At 33.0% G+C, this 19754-nt stretch overlaps 1 protein-coding gene across 1 annotated transcript; it reads right to left on the bottom strand.

Moving 5' to 3' along the window:
* Positions 1-235: 235 nt before the first annotated feature.
* On the bottom strand, positions 236-17054 carry LOC111506344 (tRNA (uracil-5-)-methyltransferase homolog A). Its single transcript, XM_023161381.2, has 9 exons — positions 16789-17054; positions 16565-16735; positions 16357-16515; positions 10278-10441; positions 10067-10223; positions 5369-5616; positions 5002-5233; positions 4754-4946; positions 236-595 (listed from the first exon to the last, which is right to left on the bottom strand). The coding sequence occupies exons 1-9, from the start codon at positions 16915-16917 to the stop codon at positions 330-332; spliced, it is 1719 nt and encodes a 572-aa protein (XP_023017149.2). The 5' UTR covers positions 16918-17054; the 3' UTR covers positions 236-329.
* Between the last annotated feature and the right edge of the window lie 2700 nt (positions 17055-19754).

Below are 19754 nucleotides of genomic sequence, written 5' to 3'. Positions count from 1 at the left end.
ATATTATGTTAATAGGGTTGACAACCAGTTGTCATGTTTGGTAGCATTAAGGCTTCATCGACCCTGGCTGAAATATTCAAAAGTCAACATGTTAAGTTCCGAAGAGCTTCTATACCAAGTGAAACGAACACTTTCTTTAATAATACACAAGTTTCAAAATAACTTTAATATATATATATATATATATATATATATATATATATATATATATATATAAACAAGTAAACAAAACATCAACTTTGAATTTGTTTAATTATATTTTCTCCTTATTTTCTAACAAATTTGTAAATTATATACAATAATAGAAAATGTAACTAAACATTTGATGTCTAAGAGACCAGCTCTTCAGATTGAAGCTGTTTTGATGAAATTTTATCCCACCTCTCAAAGCAAATCACAAGCTCGCAATGTTTAGTATAAGGGAACATATCAACTGCTACAGCTTTTGTTGGTACCAAAGGTACTCCGTGGACTTTCTTAGATTCCGGTCTGCCAAAATCCACAAAATTTTGCAAAGCTGCCATAGGATTGCATGAAACATAAACTACTTTATTGATTTTTGGTATCTTTCTGATCTGAAATATTGCTCTTTTCTCTGAAACAAAACAATTTCACATACAAATAAATATTTGAAGTTTCCAAAAATTGTTGAACAAAATAACTTCAATTATTATTTATCAGAAGATTGTTAAGGCAATGTTGAGAATTCAAGAGAGAATTGAAACTTAGTTGTGGTCGAGTTTCCTTTATATTAATTATAATCCAAGGAGGAATAAATAACGTCTATTGAAACTCTGATGCCATATTGAATCTAACGCACACTGCGACAGGACGGGAACATGACGTGAAGTTCTTTTTTCTTTCTACAGTTCCTTATGAGGGGGCGCGCACTAAGGCAGGCAACGGATAGGCAGATGCGGTGCTGTCTCAGCTCAAAGGCCGCGTCACGTCATGTTCCCGTCCTGAAGCAGTGTGCGTTAAGTTTCAAGAGCAATTACTACCAGCGCTTTCCCGCCAAAAATCGCGTTCACATTCACGTTATTAATCAATATTTGTTGAATGTGCTCTCAACAGATAGTAAATAATACATTACAGAAGTAAAGAGATACAATCAAAATCAGGTCAAATGAAATTTGTAATTTGGAAATATTTGTAATAGAAGGACGATACAAGTGTGTCTCTGCAAAATAATATTTTGAAAAAATTATGGTGTCGATTAACTTTACATAAAACTTCATCAATTTCAAAAGCAATTGGAAAATATAATTCCAATGTTACCATGAAGTGTTGCCATCATTTTGGCAGTTGTATGTTAGCATTAATCCTCACGGGTGCCTATAGTTATAGTCTCGAGTAATTTGCTATGTTACTAAGGTATAGTGAGAAGTGTGCTGTGCAGATCAAATCAAATCAAATTTCATTAAATCCGTTTTTCTATTATACAATGGATTGGATGTCTGGTGAGGTGTAAAACCCACACACTTACTAAAAAAATACTCCTAAAGTACTAGTTTACAGGTTAAAAAATCATTTACATTGGCAAAAATAGAGTATCTACAGTGCATTTCTTTAATGTCGCCCCTCCCTTTTATTTTTTGACCGGGTCAACTCAAAAAATTGAAATTTGGGATAATGAAATTAATGCATGAATACTTTATTTTGAAGTGAAATTGACAGATGAAACTTTCAAGATGGCGACTGGGCGCCATCTGGGAAAAAAATAAATGGAAAGGGGGGTCTTGCGACACATCATTTTCAAGCTCCTGACAAATTTTACAACTCTAGAATATGAAGTCAATATCTCCACCTACTACAAAATGGCGGAACAATTAATAATTTCCTGAGGACAAACACATTAATATCGATATAACTAGAAATATTAAGTTATTTTTTGTTTATAAAAACGACAAAAATTGTCAGTACGACAATGAACATCATTGTTCAGTTAGAATATTCTCATTTAGTTTTCGATTTTACTAGTAAAAAGGTACCACGTCAACAATCTCTAAAATGGTCAATTCTCGTCCAATGGAAGAAAAAATTGAAGCAATTTTTATTTACGGTGCGACGCGTAACTTTCACGAGACCGAAAGGATTCTCAATGAACGTTTTCCAAATTGTCCTACCTGTAAAAAATATTTGAGGGAACTTGTATCCAAATTCACAACTACCGGTAGTATCCATAACAAAAAGCCCCCAGGTCATCCGTCCATTCTGGAAGAACAGCAAGTGCAAATAATTGGTGAGATGGTAGTAAATCCTGAACAATCTACTTATTTCGTCGCGAATAGGTATCATCATCGTCGCGAAATGGTACACCAATTAACTGAAGATGACCCTGATCGAAGAACAGAATTCTACGAAATCAGCACGGAAACCATTGCAAGGCATTCTACCTGTCTCCACTATATTTGTTTTAGTGAAGAATGTAATTTTTTTTTTAAACGGCAATGTTTACAGACAAAATTGCCGTTATTGGAGTGACACCAACCCTCACGTTTCCGGGAAACACATACTCAATATCCAGAAAAAAATAACGTTTGGACAGGAATATTGAGAAACCATATTGTAGGACCTCTATTTATTAATCAAAATTTAACAGGGAAACTGTATTTGAATATGTTGGAAACTATTGTTTACCCTCTCATCACTGAAATCGTCGAAGCGAATCCTAATGAATTCGATATGGATATTGTATTCCAACAAGATGGAGCACCACCACATTACTCCAGACAAGTACCAAACTATTTGGACACTACTTTTCCCGGTCGTTGGATTGGCCGTCGAGGTCCTACAGAATGGCCAGCCCGCTCACCAGATTTGACACCTTTCGACTTTTTTATGGGGCTATTCGAAGCAAAAGGTGTACGAAACTGAACCTGCTGCAATATTGGATATACGGCAAAGAATAATAAATATTTGTATAGATATTGACGTTACTGTGTTCGAAAATGTTCGGCGTGAAATATCTGATAGACTGTTCATAAATATGTCAAGGCAAATTCAAGGCAACCATTTCAAGCATATTCTGAATTGACCTTAAGCTTATTATCTCATATTATGTAGTTAAATGTCAATGTATTCAGGCAATCATTAAATGTTTCGCCATTTTGTAGTAGGTAAAGATATTGACTTCATATTCTAGGGTTATGAAGTGTTCGTCAGGAGCTTCAAAAAGATGTGTCACAAGACCCCCCCTTTCCATTTAATTTTTTTTCCCCAGATGGCGCCCAGTCGCCATCTTGAAAGTTTCATCTGTCAATTTCATTTCAAAATAAAGTATTCATGCATTAATTTCATTATCCCAAATTTCAATTTTTTTGAGTTGACCCGATAAAAAATTAAAAGGTGGAGTGACATTAAAGAAATGCACTGTATACCTACAGACATGGACATATTACATTGATGAGGATGTAACGCTAATATTACATAAAAATAATGAAGCACAATAAACACTATGCTTTCAGTTAACACTGCTAGAAAGGAAGTCATCAAATTCTCCTAAGCTATAAAAACAATGATTCATTAAAACTTTCTTTAACCTACTTTTGAATTGGTGGAGACTTTAAGGAACTCCATTGTGATTATTTTGAACTTTATTGTGACAACTGGTTGTATAAAATATTTTGACAGGGATAGAAAATTATTATGAGGTACACATTTTAATTTTTCTGCTAAAGGAAAAAGCCAAAGACTGATTGCTTTAAGGTAAGGAGAGCTGCTTCTTTTGTCCACATGCAAAATGTTTTCAGAGTTCAATATAAGTTGTATATGTTTGTTATGGGTTGAAACTTTTTAGGGAGAAGCAGATCAAAAAAATTATTGGATTTTGACATAGTACTAGGTATGGACACTTGACACTGTTTTTCTAACAATTCTATAAGCAAGTCATACGTAGCAAAGTCCTTTCCTGAATAATTGAAATCTACTTTGAATCTTGTTTGGAGTACAATATTCATTTTTTCAATACCTAATTCATTTTGTGAAATCTCACATACATCACATTTGAACTAGTCATTTTATTTTAAGTTTATCATTCCGTGCTTCTAAGGCAATTTCATAATTATTTGCTTTCATTGATTGATGCTGAATTTTTTGAGTGAGCATTAATCATAGATATACATTATCGAGTTCTACATTTATAATCAAATATAGCAAATATAAGTGGTTAGCAGTCAGTCACCTGAAAATTCAAAGTTTTTTACCAGATAATCTTCAAAGCTTGAACTTCTCATAATTATCAAGAAAAGTGTATACGAAGTGAAGGAGATCCAAACAAAAGAATTTTTTGTGCCTCAAAACCAAACAAAGGATTTTTTTGTGCCTAAAAACTAAAAAATATCTTGGCCAATAAAAAGTGAAACTTCACAATTCTATAATTAGGCAGCAGACATCAATTGACAAAAAATATCCATAGTATCAAAAAGTCAATCTTATTTAATTTGATGTTGGTAGCGAACTAATAATTGTGAGAAATGATTCAAATGAAGCTAAAAGTATTATTGAATACTTCATATGAAGCATGTTTCTTGGGGAAGACAGAATGAATGAATGAAAGTGTACATCAGTTTTATTGTTGGAGCTTAGTCTATAAGAATATTCTCTTCATATTGGCAAAGTATATTTCTCTCTCTCTCTTCTCTCCCTCTCTCTCCAGTGTACTTAAAAAAAGCCTCATCAAGAAATTTGCAAAGATTTTTATGAAAGGGCAGTAATCTATGAATTATAATTGAGAAAAAACTAAATTACTCACGTAACCCTGCTCTGGGAGGATCTACTACAGCTATAACATCTTCCCCAGTTGCCTTAAAACATATATTTCCTAATATATCCTCTGCTTTCCCGACAAAAAAATCTGAATTTTCAATGCTGTTCAAAGTTGCATTTTCTTTGGCATCAACTATCGCCTGAGGAATTACTTCTATGCCCAAAACTTGGGAGCATTTCTAAAAAAAAATTAAATAAGAGCATACAAATATTTTTTCCTTTTGAAAAACCTACATTTGCAAAACAAAGTCCTATAGTCCCAGTTCCACAACAAACGTCCAATACTGTAGCGTTCTCAGAAGGCTCTGCCAATTCAATGGCTGCTTTATACAAGAGTTCTGCACCCTTAGTATTTATCTGGAAGAATGCCTCTGGTGATATCTTGAACTTCAACCCCATAATTGTCTCATAAATATGTGTGTCGCCCCAAAGATGTTCCGTTGGCACTATATCATCTCTATGATTTCTGAAAGATATAACGGCCTTGTTAACAACATCTTTTTGAACATTTTAATTACTAGGGAACAAAAACCTTGCTAGTGATAACAAATGGTTCAACAAATAATTACATTTATTAAACAAAACGGGTTCAACGACTTACTTTTTGACTATTTTCTGAAAATACAAAGAAGTAACCTTTGCGGGTGTTCCTTTTCCAACAGAGAAATATTCAACGATACTTGTCTTGAATTCACTTAATTGGTCATCTGTGAGATCTTGAGGGTGAATACCCACAACAAGCATCAACTGGTTCTGTGCTGACCTTGCCATTAATTGTCTGAAATGCCCAGTATGATGTTCAGGGTCAAAAACTTTTAAGTCCGAAGATCGTACATAATCTTGAAAAATCTAGAATGAAATTTTAGAATGCATATGAAAAATTAACTGGATCACTATAACTTATCACAAAGTAGAAATTTCAATCAAAATCTATTCATCAGTTACTGTCAAAGCCGTCAATTATTAATAAATCTCGTTTATGGATCATAAATACCTCTTGAAGTCCATTCATTGAAAAGGAAGGGAAAAAGTTACACTGCAAAGTATGAATTGAACAATGTAAATTGACAAAATGAATTTGAAGATATAATTAAACATACTGCCTCCAAAGTTGGAGATAATCATATTTCAGAATAGTAACTGAATTCTATTGATCAAGAAAAGACAGTGGCAGGCCTTGTGCAAATATCTGCAGCAGACGCTTTTGTGCCAGTTATGTTGGTATTCCCCAGAAAGCAACAACAATAGAGATTTTGAACTGATCACCATAACTAACCTATTCAAAAAACACTTTATTGTGAGATTTTCACTAAGCTGTTTTACAAAAATGCAACACGTGTACCGGAGAAGCCATTGTATGGCGAAACACTTGTAGCATTTTTGTGAAACTGTGTAATGTCATTCTCTGTCTAACACTTCCATAGGATATAGCCTTTTAGTGTAACTTTCTTCAAAACTCTAAACTTTTACTATAGAAATAAACTGCGTAACGTAAATGGTTGTAATGTAATCCTGAGAAGTTGTAACACTTTAGCAAATATCTGCTGTATTTGGATCGGCATTCATAGGAGCAGCAACAATGGGATTTGAGGAGACTGGCATTCGGTCACCAAACAGAAATATATTCTGACATCTGCTGAAACGGCAGATGTCAGAAGAGAATCAGATCGACAAGCAAAAACATAAGATTTAAGTTTAAAAACAAATAAAACATTAACTCTGTCAACTGATATTGAAGAGCTGAACTTCCATAAGCGGACTACTCATAGGCCTTATATTGAACCACAGCCTCATGTAAAACCATTGTTTTTTAGGAGCATCACTTAAAGTGGTATAACCAGTTTCAAAGAACTACCTGAAAAAAAGGAAATACGCCTAATTGATTGATTGATTGATAGCACTTTATTTCCAACAGGCATTCACCCAATTACAGGAAATGTACAAAGGTGTTGATGAAAATATATGCAAAACGGTATAATTAGTTAAAAAAAAAAGATTGCTACAACTAAAAGAAAAATAAGTAGAAATAGAAATATATCACAAGAAGCGAAAAGAAAAATGGATCACAGTTGAAAGGTTCTAGTGAGAATACATTTTAAAATAAAACTTTGAGAACCGTGATTAATATCGCACATATCACAGTCACATGGTTGTTACAAAGTATTGACACTGGTGCTTTCAAACTGTTATTTGTTCTGACAAGATCACAGTAAAATGGGACACACGAGATCATTAAATTGATTCAGAAGGATAGAATAGTCGGTTCCCCTCTGAGGATATATTCCCGTGACCTTGAAAGACAGATATTTTGAAAATTTTTTTTGAACAGCATCAATATGATGTATTTTAGTTTAGACCTCACATAGGCATTAAACAGTGTTATAATCGTATTAATATTCTTGAATTCTCTGGTACTTCTTATAATAAAGCCTAACATTCGATTCGCTGATGAAATAGCCTGGTCTATGTGGGAAGTGAAAGTGAATTTATAATCAAAAGTTATTCCAAGATCTGTCATCTCATTTACTCGACTAACTGGAATGATGTCAATAACATAAGAAAATTCTATTATATTCTTCTTTCTAGAAAATGATAAAATGTAACATTTCGATTTGTTCAAACGTAAATGGTTCTTGGGACACCAGTACAATACTAAATCGATTTCATTTTGTAAAATTAAGCAGTCTTCATAATTATGCATATATGTGCATAATATGTGCAGATAATGGGCATATAATTCATGATATATGATGATATTGGATACTTGATGAAAATTCATAACTATTCTGTTCAAAATCTATTTTTCCGTTAACCAGCTGTCGCCCCCCTACAAACAACCACTCTCAAAAGTCGAAACTTGTGCCAGCTGAAAACTAACGAGGTCTTACCTACAAACATGGGATTCCTAACTAGGATTGGACGATAGGAAGTGAAAATCGATCGTCCGGCCTAGAGGCTTGAACCACCGGTTCACACAGCGGTCGATTGACTGAGTGGGAGCTACCACCCAAGTCAACCCACCAAACTACCGTCCTACACTTCATTGTGAGATTTACACTAAACAGTTTTACAAAAACGCAACACGTGTTTCGCCATACAATGAATCACACAAGGAATCACACGTTAAAAGGTAAGACCTCGTTTGTCCTTAGTTCGCACAAGTTTCTCAACTTCTGAGAGTTGTCGTTCGTATGGGGGCGACAGCTGATTAACGGAAAAACAGATTTTGAACAGATTTTTTTTTGGCGTGTCTTTACGCCAGAAACAAAACACGTGTTGCGTTTATGTAAAACTGTTTAGTGAAAATCTCACAATAAAGTGTTTTTTGAATACATGATTCATGTGTAGGTGTACTATCATGTCTGATTTCCGTTTTAATGTTGTCAAGAATTGGAAAATATTCTTTGAATCAAGTCAAAATTTATTTATTTATATATACACGGGCAAGCCCAATTCGGATATAAGTAGTACAGTGCTATGTAGTACTTGATACAATACAGTGGATTAAAAGTGATTTATAACAATAATACAATTCCGAAGTATGATAGCTAATAAGATAACTAATATTATTCTTACAGGCAAGTAACACTAGACACAATACAACAACACAAGCAGAGAGTATTAGATGGTTAAGTGAAGAATATGGTTTTTAAAGTGGGATACTGATATATTAAAGATTTGAAGGTTGTTTAAAGAGTTAGCCAATCTAAGAGTTCTGGGAATGAAGCCGTTATATGAATAATTGAATATTTGAAGAGAAACGTAAAACGTTTGCACCTGTCTAGTTGAACGATTGGGGACATGTAAAGATATTTTGGAGAGAAGCTCGGGACTGAAATTGATTCAGATGATGAATTTATCAATAATGATTTATTCAATTTGAAAGGAGTATAATTTTTAGTAGATAGTAGTTTTTGTGAAAAAAAAAAGCTTTTGGCTTTTTACTTCTCCATCTTTATACAAAAAATTGTAGGATTGTTTTTGATTCAATTATTTTTTTATGAACCAGTTAGTCCAAATTTGAATAATTATTATAATTTATTCAGAAATCAATTCAGTTCACTAATTTCATTTCATAATTTCGTTTAATTTTTTGGTTTTATAACTTCAATTTTTATCACTAAATAGTATAAAACAAAGTCACTTCCCGCTGTCTGTTCCTATATATACTTAGATTTTTAAAACCACGCAACGGATTTTGATGCGTTTTTTTTTAAATAGAGTGGTTCAAGACAAAGGTATAACATGCAATATAATAGAGAAACACTGATAACTTTAGAGGTCTCTAATATGATGTCATAAAAATTTTTTTGCGCTTACATTGCAAACGCTGCCTGAAACCTACGAGATAGATCAGAATAGTGTACTACAGTGCTGTACACCTTGAAAAGTTTTACAAAAAAGTCCATGATGGTATAAGTTAATTTCTTAGGGATAACCCACAATGACCATTTTTTATCCTTCACTATTTTACAAAGCGATTTCAGGCAATACAACATTAATCTTTATTCAATTAAGTACCTTAAGTACACTGTGCATTTGATATTGATCAATACAGCATGTAATTTAAATAAATATTTTCGAAGATATATAACAAATTTAAAATGCAGGGATATAGCGGTTGCGGCGGTACCGGCCGTAGAGCTGGCGGCGCGTGCCTATAAATAGCGCGTCGATGGTTGCGCTTCGCCCTACAGCATGTTTATATGTATAATTAGTATCAGCATTGCACCCGTGCGGAGCCGGACCGTTTCGCTAGTTAATAATAAAATATCAAGACCTACTTGATCAAAAGCTTTTTGGAAATCTGATAGACGGTATTGAGTTGAGACTTATTTTTTGTATCTCGTATTCTTTGTGAGAGAAATGTATCTACATATCTAGTGTTTATAGTTTTATTATTGGAAGATTATGATTTTTTTTTGCATATGAGTTTTCCCAAAAGACAGTCCATTATTATATGACAACGTCGTTCCACAGACAGATAGGGCGAAGATTCACATTTTATCAAAAAACACCAAGGTGTATAGCACGTGATGTGAAAAATTGTATAAATAAAAAGTTTTGCGGCAAAAAATCCCTGCCTTTTTCTAATTTGAATATCGGAAAATATTTGAGAACCATCATGTATAGTTTATCAATTTAATATGGTTGTGAGTAGTTTCGAAAAGACGTTTTAAAAAAGTACATAGGGACAAATGCAAAAGAAAAAACTCACTAATAAACTTAAGAGACTGTGAAGTCAAGATGAAGTTATATACAAAACGAAAACCATAATTATGGAGAAATATCTTCTTACCTTGACTGCCACCTTCATGGACTCAGGAATATGTACAAGGTTGTCTACAGGACCCACAGCTGTAGTACCCTTCACGTAACTTCCTATTCTGAACCCTACTGTAGGCAGATTCGTATCTTCATCAATTCCAACTGTGAATTCACATTTATTTCGATACCTGAAATATAGGACATTTTGAACGTAGATATCGCTGATTCATATTTACAATTACCCTTCAGTCGTATCAGAAAATCTTATATCAAGTAACTCGCAAGGCAAACCATCATAAAGAAACTTTTGTTTTTCTATCCAGTTTTTCAGTTCCGTGTTCTGACGAGAAAGTTCACTGCCAAATTTTTTCAAAACTTTCTTTATATCTTCCAGTTTCAGTTTCAACTGAAAAAGAGGAAATTGAAAACTGAGCTACATTGCTAAGGCATTCGACTGCGTAAGTCACAAAATTCTCTTGAATAAATTGGAAATGTATGGTTTCAGAGATGTAGCGTTGAAATGGTTTCATTCTTATTTGTCAGATCGCACCCAGTCTGTATTAGTTAATAATAAGAGATCTGAACCTCTGTTGGTATCTTGTGGGGTTCCGCAAGGTTCAGTACTCGGTCCACTACTGTTCCTGCTCTTCATAAATGACCTATCTCTCATCAATACAAAAGGAAAAATAACTCTATTTGCTGATGACACTACTATTGTTTGGCACTCAAAAGACAATACTGAACTATATAATAATATATCGGTTGATCTAGACATCGTTAAAAAGTGGTGTGATGCTAACAGACTGGCATTCAATACCACAAAAACCTGCATACTAACCTTTAAATGTATATTAAATGAAATTTTTCTAGGGAATACTTTAATTAGCTCCGTCTCATCAAGTAAATTATTGGGTTTGCATGTAGATAATAATCTATCCTTTTATATCCACATCTCTAATCTATGTAATAGGATGGCTTCGGGATGCTATGTTTTAAGGGTTATTACCAGAGAACTCAACTTGCAAGCTGCAAGAACAGTCTATTTTGCGGTAATAGAATCCCGCCTAAGATATGGAATTTGCTTCTGGGGTAATGCTTCTCAGTTCTTGTTACAGTCTGTGTTTATCTTACAAAAGAGAGGGTTAGATATATTTGTAAGGCAAAACCGAGAGATTGCTGTAAACCCCTGTTTATTGATCAAAAAATCTTGACTCTGACATGCATTTTTATCCTTGAAAGTGTGTGTATGATGCACAAAAAATTTAATACTACCAGTGATTCAACAAACTCTTATAATACTAGGCATAATAGCCACTTAATAGCACTACCCATTCCTAAAGGCGCATTAATAAAAAAATGCATAATATACAATGCAAGGAAAATGTTCAATCATTTGCCAGTATAACTTCGCTCCACTTCTTCATATAAAAATTTTCGAAGTGCTGTAAAATGTTTTTTGCTAAATAAAGCTTTTTATACTTTAGACGAATATTATAATGAAGATTTTGACTAATATCGCAATCACTTGTATACGCACTTTATATTATTTTACTTGGTTTTATTATTTTAAGGTGTTTATTTAATTTTGAATTGATCCCTTTGTGTTACATATGTATATGTGTGTGTGTGTGTGTATATAGATATATGTGTACATACATAAATGTATTTCTAACAACTTTGTTCTTTGGACAATATAGTTCTTTCTCTCTCTCTCTCTCTCTCATTAAGATTATGAGTTGGTGAGAATAGAAAATTTTAAAAATGATAAGTTTATCTATCTGATTTTTTCTACAAACACAACTATGCCAAATGACAGTATAGATGTTTTCAGTTTTTATGTTTCCACATATTTTTTTAATTTTTTCATAGACTTATGAAATTTCTCAACACTGAGCTAAAAGTTTCACCACATAAATTATATTCTCGCTGCCAAATTTATAATTCATTACTTCCATCTTTTTTTGGTTTCTGAATCCCTTCTGAAATGGTGTTTTGCTCAAGTCTCATATTGTGACTCCCGAAGATACGTGTCCCGGTTCTGTAAACCAGGACATGTTAAACATTAAAGTTTGTTTTTTAATACGTTATAATGGATGTTCATCAAGTATGGGACAGTTCTATCATATAATAGTGAACACCAATTTAAAATAACTCTTCAATGTGATTTTCTGAGTGAATTTGTGATCCATCACCAGTGTTCTGTTAATAATACTATAGCAGAACAACCAAAACTTTCCAACAATATGTCTAGTTCATCAATTTGATTTTTTATGGATTGAATATTGAGTAGCATAACTTAAAAGTCTTTTGTTCAATTTCTAAAAAAGAAACTGTGAGATTATTTTTGTTGTTTGACTATATTGGATAGCATCCTCTGATACTATTATCATTCTCGTCATCATCATCATTTGAGTTGTTCCACTCCTTGCTCAATTCCAGGATTGTTTATTCTTTTCGAAAACCCCTTTTTTCCAGATAGAATGTTCCTCTTCTTGCAGTTTTTGTTTTCTTTCTATTTCTTTTAGCAAGTTAAGTTTCGATTTGTCTATGAATTATTTTGCTGATTTTTTTAAGTGTTAGGAATCACACGTTAAAAGGTAAGACCTCGTTAGTCCTTAACTCGCAAAAGTTTCGACTTCCGAGGGTTGTCGTTCGTAGGAGTGCGATAGCTGGTTAACGAAAAAAAAACATTAAACATAAACATATTTAAACATAAACAATAGCTGTTTCTCACGTAACTGTTTCTTTATAAGTTATCACACTCCAAAAGAGAGATTTTTTTTAAATTTTAAGATAATGCATTTTTTATTATCCGCAAAATATTTTCGAATATCATTTGATTGATATTCAAGTCATATCTACAAGGTTCCGAGACTATCAAGATATATGTATGCTGTAATCTTGCGATGCGGTCCAGCAGTGCGGTAGGGATACAGCGAGGCCATATTACAACCACATCCTTTATGGTGAAGGTTTTTGCAAAAAGGATTGCAGTATATCATCAGCAGCAATGGGTTTTACAATAGATGAAACAGAATATGATTCCGTCAAGCTGGTCAAAATGTCCCCCATCCTCTGACCATGATGCCCAGAAATAACAATTTTTTTTTTCATTTCTAGTTCTGTTTTTATACACATTGACCTATTTCTGCCTATTGTTTTTTTATATTTCTTCTCTCGTGTTGGATAGTGTCTAGAATTGTGTGTCCTTTCCCTTAAAGATCTCAGCTCTTCAAGGTAAAAGTTTTTTCTCAGTGACTAACACATCTAGTGACGAAATCACTGATATGTTAATGTTACCTATCTCATGGATCTTTTCTTCATACTTTTTGAGTATGAAGAAAAGTGTTTATTCGCAGTAGAATAATAACCAGTAGGCCCCCGCCCGAGATGACGGAGACCTTCAACTGCTCTTAGGATGAGATTCTCATCCAACGCGTTCAGTGCTGTAATATCGAAGGATTCGATGGTACCACGGGCATGGCATTAGTTATAATAAACGGTCGGAAATTGATATTGTGTTTAGTTTATTTGCTATTGTTATCATTGTTTTTAGTTTTTGTAGTTGGTTTTTGTTGTTTGTTTTATTATTAAGTGATTAGTGATTAGAAAATGCTTTTTTGTAAAGCCATGAAACCGAAGGGCACCACGGTTCAGAAAGCGAAAAAGGATCAGATGGTTGCACGCGCATATCTACCATTTATCCCTAGGGTCACAGACAGAATTGGAAAACTATTAGGCAAACACGACATCGAAACAGTCTTCAAACCCACGAGGAAGATACAACAAAGCCTCAGGTCGGCTAAAGACAAAAGAGACCCATTATCAGCAGCAGGGGTCTGTCGCATACCGTGCACTTGTGGAAAGGTATATATCGGAACCACCAAACGATCCATGGGAACAAGACTAAAAGAGCATAAAAGGAACTGCAGACTAGGCCAAACGGACAAGTAAGCTGTGGCAGAACGCGCACTTAGTGAAGGAGACCACAGAATTTTGTTTGAAAACACAGAACTAATTTCCCGCAACCAGGGATACCATAGCCGACTGGTACAGGAGGCAATAGAGATCCACAAGCACACGGAGAATTTCAACCGAAAAGAAAAAGCGGTGCACCTCAATCAAATATGGAACCCCATTTTAAGGAACAGGCAGTAAGATTGTTAATGTTCCAAGTTCAAGTGCAAGAACGAGTACAGGTACAAATAAAACTGATTACCTGACAAGGCATAAACACGCTTTACAAAGACGAAAAGGTAGTCACTGGACAGCAAGCCATAATGGTTAAACCTGTGAGGAAGCTAGCCACTGCGCCAGCGAAACGTCAGGAAGAAATTCCAAAAATCCACGGCTTTCAAACTCGAAAAGAAACGACACTGAAAACCTTAGCCGTGAAAGTCTAAACCATTTTGACAAAGACAATAATAATCGGCTTTCTTTCTCACATAAATTGTACACTTCATATTTGTCACCATGAGCTAATAGTCAGGAGAAAATGGCGGAGTTTATTTCATTTGGAGACAAGACTTCAACTGAAATGTTCTTCCACTTAACTCTTTTCCTTTTCTGCTCAGCTTTTTTCTTTTTTTTTTGTTCAGCTATTACCCTTTTATATTGTATTAGATTTTTTCATATAGTGCAAACACTTTCTTTTTTTTAAATGACTGAGAAGTCTTATTTAAACTTCTTTTCTTCATTGTCACTTTTTAACTTTCCGAGTTCTTCTGAAAGAGTGTTAACTTTTTCGTTTTCATTACATTCCACTGACATTTTTTCGAGCAGTAAATCATATGCCTGGTCAATTTTGTATGAATTTTTTTTCCTCTGTAACAACTGGAGTGGAAAACATTGTGACAGACTACACAACTCACATGCAAGAATGCTTTCTTGCAACATTTAAATGTGTTATACATTATTGCACCAAAGTTTGAAAATCCTAATAAGCTCCCTGAGTATAACATCAAGAGGGATTTGTTTATAGTATTTTTACTTCACAGTGCATGTGGTCATTGGAAAGAAAAATATGCAGAGTCCGCGGAAGAAAAAATACTGCATACTTTGATCAAAAAAATAGATTTTTAGATTTTTTTGGTTGAATTTAACCCCCTTTTTTAGCTAAAAACCTTCATTGTTTGTACATGAGAATGTACATAGAACTATGTAGAATTATTGATAATCATGTAATTAATAATATAATAATACAATTGTGTTATTAATAAATGTTTGATCAAAACCTGACAAATTGTTACCATTTGGTAGTGTAAAAAAGATGGCTATATTTAGGAAAGGGTTAAAGTCAGATTGGTTGTGTGAAGTCAAACACAATTGAGAGCTGGATTTTAATTGGTTAATTGAATAAATAATTTGAAGAAATTCATGAAAATGATGACTTTTGATGAATAGTTCAACAAAGATTAATCTCAATTCCATTTCAATTCTACGAAGGATTTTTGGACTTTCATGGGAATTCTGAGGACTTGGATAACATATTTCTTTATTCGATCCACTGAGATTTCTAAAAAAATTGTGTCATTTGAGGAAGACTATTAGTTCAAAATATCTAGCTAACAGGCATTGAATGTGATAACTATGTAAATGATAAAATTAATACATCTTGGTAACATTGGCAAGCTGATCCACAAAAAAATTACAAAATGGCAATTCTCAAACTTCATTTGTGGAGAAACTAACAAAAGCAATCATCCACCGAATTATGGTTCTCATTTGATTCTAGACGAAAAAATGTTCCGTCGCCATATATTGTACTGAAAAAACACCATTCGATTTTATTTTTATTATAATTAATTTATATTTTAAACTTGTCTTGGACATTTCTTTGAAAATAAAGTAGACATACTTTTGACAACAATTAATCACGTTGAAATATAATTAAAATGAAGAATTTTGTCAAATGGGTATCATCAGGAGAAGAACTATGTTAGATGATTAGTAGGTAGATATATGAACAGTATAGTTAATCCCTTGATGATGCCAAACTGGATGGTGAAATGCTTGGAGACAAAAGTATTGTAGATGTGGTGTTTCAGTTTCACATTTTAGTTCTACATTTCAGCATAGAGAACATACCAAGATTAATCGAATTGGGATAGCACAGCAACATGTAAAATTCTTATATTTTCTAAATTTATTTTAAAAGGCTCCATCTGAGTTATTTGTGTCATGAAAAAAAATTTTTTTTTGGATTGTTTCTATATATGGACTTCCAAGATTTATAAATTTTGGCATTGTTTCAACTTGCACTACTACCATATACTCTTAGAATAGCTATGAAGCTATGAGTTCTATCAACATAATACATACTTGTTGGTCATATTCCACATTGTGATAAGGAATAGTTGAATTCTTAAGTTTTTCTTCTTGGGAACAAACTTCTTCAGTTTTAGTTTTTTTATTAGAATGAAGATCTTCAGCATTCTCCTTTCTTTTTTTCACCAGTGGATCAGGAGCAGGTTTTGCTTTCTGTAAAAAACTCAGTTCATATCAGGAAATTATATTCTCATATTCTCACCAAAATCTGTAAATCATAACCTTTCCACTTATAGTTTGTAAGAACATTGATGGCATTTTCCCTATCTTCTTCATTTCTGAAACACACAAATGCATATGGGCTGTTTTTTCTAGTAGTTTTTATTTTGTTGGAGTGCAGTTTCAACTTTTCATTCAACAGTTTGCGAAATTCCTAAAAAAACAAATTTTAATATTGCGAAAACTGAACAATAAATACAATAGTACATTCATGCCATAAAATTTGGGTAAATTCTTCACTTCAATTTTGAAATTTTCTGATGAAAAATCCCTCTCCAGATATGCATAGGGATTTTCAATAGTTGTGATTTCATTGCTGCCCTCAGCATCTGACATTGTCTCTTATCTCTTCTCGACTTGTCAAATTGAGTAGGAATGGACAAAAAAATGTGTAATTAATCTCAAAAACAAGTAACTTCCAAATCAATGTTAACTCATAGACAGATACTATAAACACAAACCATTATAACCTAAAAAAAATAATATTTCTATTCTTCTTCTAAGTTTTAAACTATACGAATAATATTCCCTTTAAAATTAGCCAGTGCCTCCAGAGGAGCATATCCTTTGTGTGTGTGTGTGTGTGTGTGTGTGTGTGTGTGTAAAAATGTATCACCGATTTGATTGTTCCGTCATGGTTCCGTCAGAAAAACATTCGCAAAAACTACATATTACACACCGAATTCAACTGCCTCTGAAATTCGGATGCAGAAGTAAAGAAATCAAAGTCCTTTCTATTTGCAGCTCTTGTAGTCCGTGGTACAAAGAAATTAAGGTACTAATTATTTCTGCAGTGTGATTCAGAAAATGGTAATGTATTTCTAGTGAATCTAGGAGAGTTTATAAAAAACTTCAACAGCTATCTATCTCGAGCCAATATGTATGTACCCCAATCTTCACATCATTGTATTCATTTGTAAAAATATGTGATACTGGGACAAAATATTTCAGTCTCACACCTGTTTCATAAAATTTCAAATTGAAAATATAACCAACGAAATTTATATTTTTAAAAAGCGAGGGAGTACTTTCATGAATTCTACCCACATATATTCAAAATGTGCACTTCTTTCATTGAATTGTTGATTTCAATAAGCTTCAAGTCATTTTTGTTTCAACACTAAGGTAGGGCGACAAAACGCATCGAAACAGTAAACAAGTTTTTGGTGTTCAAACCAATGTTGTTCATCTGTCGTACCACAGACAGTACCCCAAAGCTGAGAACAAATATCCTATCAGTATCAGTAAATCGCATATTAAGGGTTGTCATGTGTTTTTTTTTGATATTCAAGTTCTTCGAAAAGTTAAATTAAATGCTTTCTAACATCAAGCTCCTAAAAACAATAAGAACATCCATTTTATGTTATCATTCGCCATATTATGATCAAAAAATAAATCAAATACATATAATCCTTTTTGAATATATTGAAATGAATACCTCATTATTCATTTATAATTTTTTCAAAATGAATGTATTGCATTCAAGTATCCGTTATTGAATTGAATATCATTGATTTATAGATGAGAATCTTGGTGAAAGACTCAAGTATAATGGGCATAATTCGAATGATGAATTCTCCGGATACTATGTGATTTATTTCTATCTCTCTCTATGTTTTTGGCTTTTGCTTCCATTCAGGCGCATCAAGCCAACCATTGATATAATTTCAACCAGATATTCAAGATCCCGGCGTTGTCGAATATATTATGTGAGCGATTACTATGCGTTTACCAGTTTCTTACTTAATGAGCAGGTGACATGCATTCTTTGTGATATTCAATCTTTCTCCCTCTACACCCCTGCTCCTGTCAGCTAGGTCACCGTAGAGAAGTACTTCTATACGGTGGTTAGGTAGAAGTTGGAGTATTATGATTGTTTTTCTCTTTTGTAATAGGTTGACGAATATTGAGACAGTGGATTTCATTTTTGAATGAAATATTCAGTGCAGTTGCTACGTTAAAAAAATGCCTTACTTGCCGTACCATTATTATCAATTTCAATTCGTTGTGACCTAATCCTGAACGAAGAAAAAAATAATGAACTATTAAAGATACTATATAGGATCGAATATTCAGTTTAATCTTCCTCTTGAAGATGATCACTTGGTGATTGAAACACGTGTCGAGGTGTCAAAAATAACAATTTGGTGTTAGAAAAAAACTCCAGTGACATTCATTACTACACCAAAGGTTCCAAACAGTCCATCACAAGTGCATGATCTATTAACTGAAACCTCAAATGTGCGGCTGGCTACTGGTGATGGTGGCTTCGTGCATTTGTATTTTTTTTGTAACCATGTATTGCCCATCCTTACACTTGGCTGCACCATACTGACAATGGGCGAAAAACCCGAAACACGTGCCTGTGGTTTGCCATATACTTGAGTGCTCCATGCCCGATTAGTACCTTCTATATCACATATATATATATATATATATATATATATATATATATATATATATATGTGTGTGATATAGATATATATATGTGTGTGATATAGATATATATATAGTACCTTCTATATCACATATATATATATATATATATATGTGTGATATAGATATATATATAGTACCTTCTATATCACATATATATATATATATATATATATATATATATATATATATATATATATATATATATATATATATATATATATATATATATATATATATATATATATATATATATGTGATATAGATATATATATATATATATATATATATATATATATATATATATATGTGATATAGAAGGTACTAATCGGGCATGGAGCACTCAAGTATATGGCAAACCACAGGCACGTGTTTCGGGTTTTTCGCCCATTGTCAGTATGGTGCAGCCAAGTGTAAGGATGGGAAGTGTAAGGACGTGCCTGTGGTTTGCCATATACTTGAGTGCTCCATGCCCGATTAGTACCTTCTATATCACATATATATATATATATATATATATATATATATATATATATATATATATATACATATATATATATATATATATATATATATATATATATATATAAATATATATATAAATATATATATATACACTCGCTTTTTCCACTTGCTCCTTTTCATTCGCTCGTTGAATGATTCCTATCTTTTGCCCGATTATTTTTAATTCGAATTATCCTATCATTATAGACTCAACCCCAACGGATAACCACTTT

The sequence above is a fragment of the Leptinotarsa decemlineata genome, unplaced genomic scaffold, assembly GCF_025532065.1.
Source record: "Leptinotarsa decemlineata unplaced genomic scaffold, Ldec_3_MD MMD2_tig00026282_RagTag_RagTag, whole genome shotgun sequence".
Lineage (NCBI taxonomy): Eukaryota > Metazoa > Arthropoda > Insecta > Coleoptera > Chrysomelidae > Leptinotarsa > Leptinotarsa decemlineata.
This window is presented reverse-complemented; position numbering and strand designations above follow the sequence as displayed.

Bases quoted from the DNA above. Each gene is read 5' to 3' on its own strand.
- LOC111506344 (XM_023161381.2), bottom strand. From the start codon at position 16,917: ATGTCAGATGCTGAGGGCAGCAATGAAATCACAACTATTGAAAATCCC. The intron at 16,736-16,788 runs GTACTATTGTAT...TTGTTTTTTTAG, and splicing joins CCAAATTTTATGGCATGAAT to GAATTTCGCAAACTGTTGAA. The intron at 10,442-16,356 runs GTATGTATTATG...CCTCTTTTTCAG, and splicing joins ATGTGGAATATGACCAACAA to TTGAAACTGAAACTGGAAGA.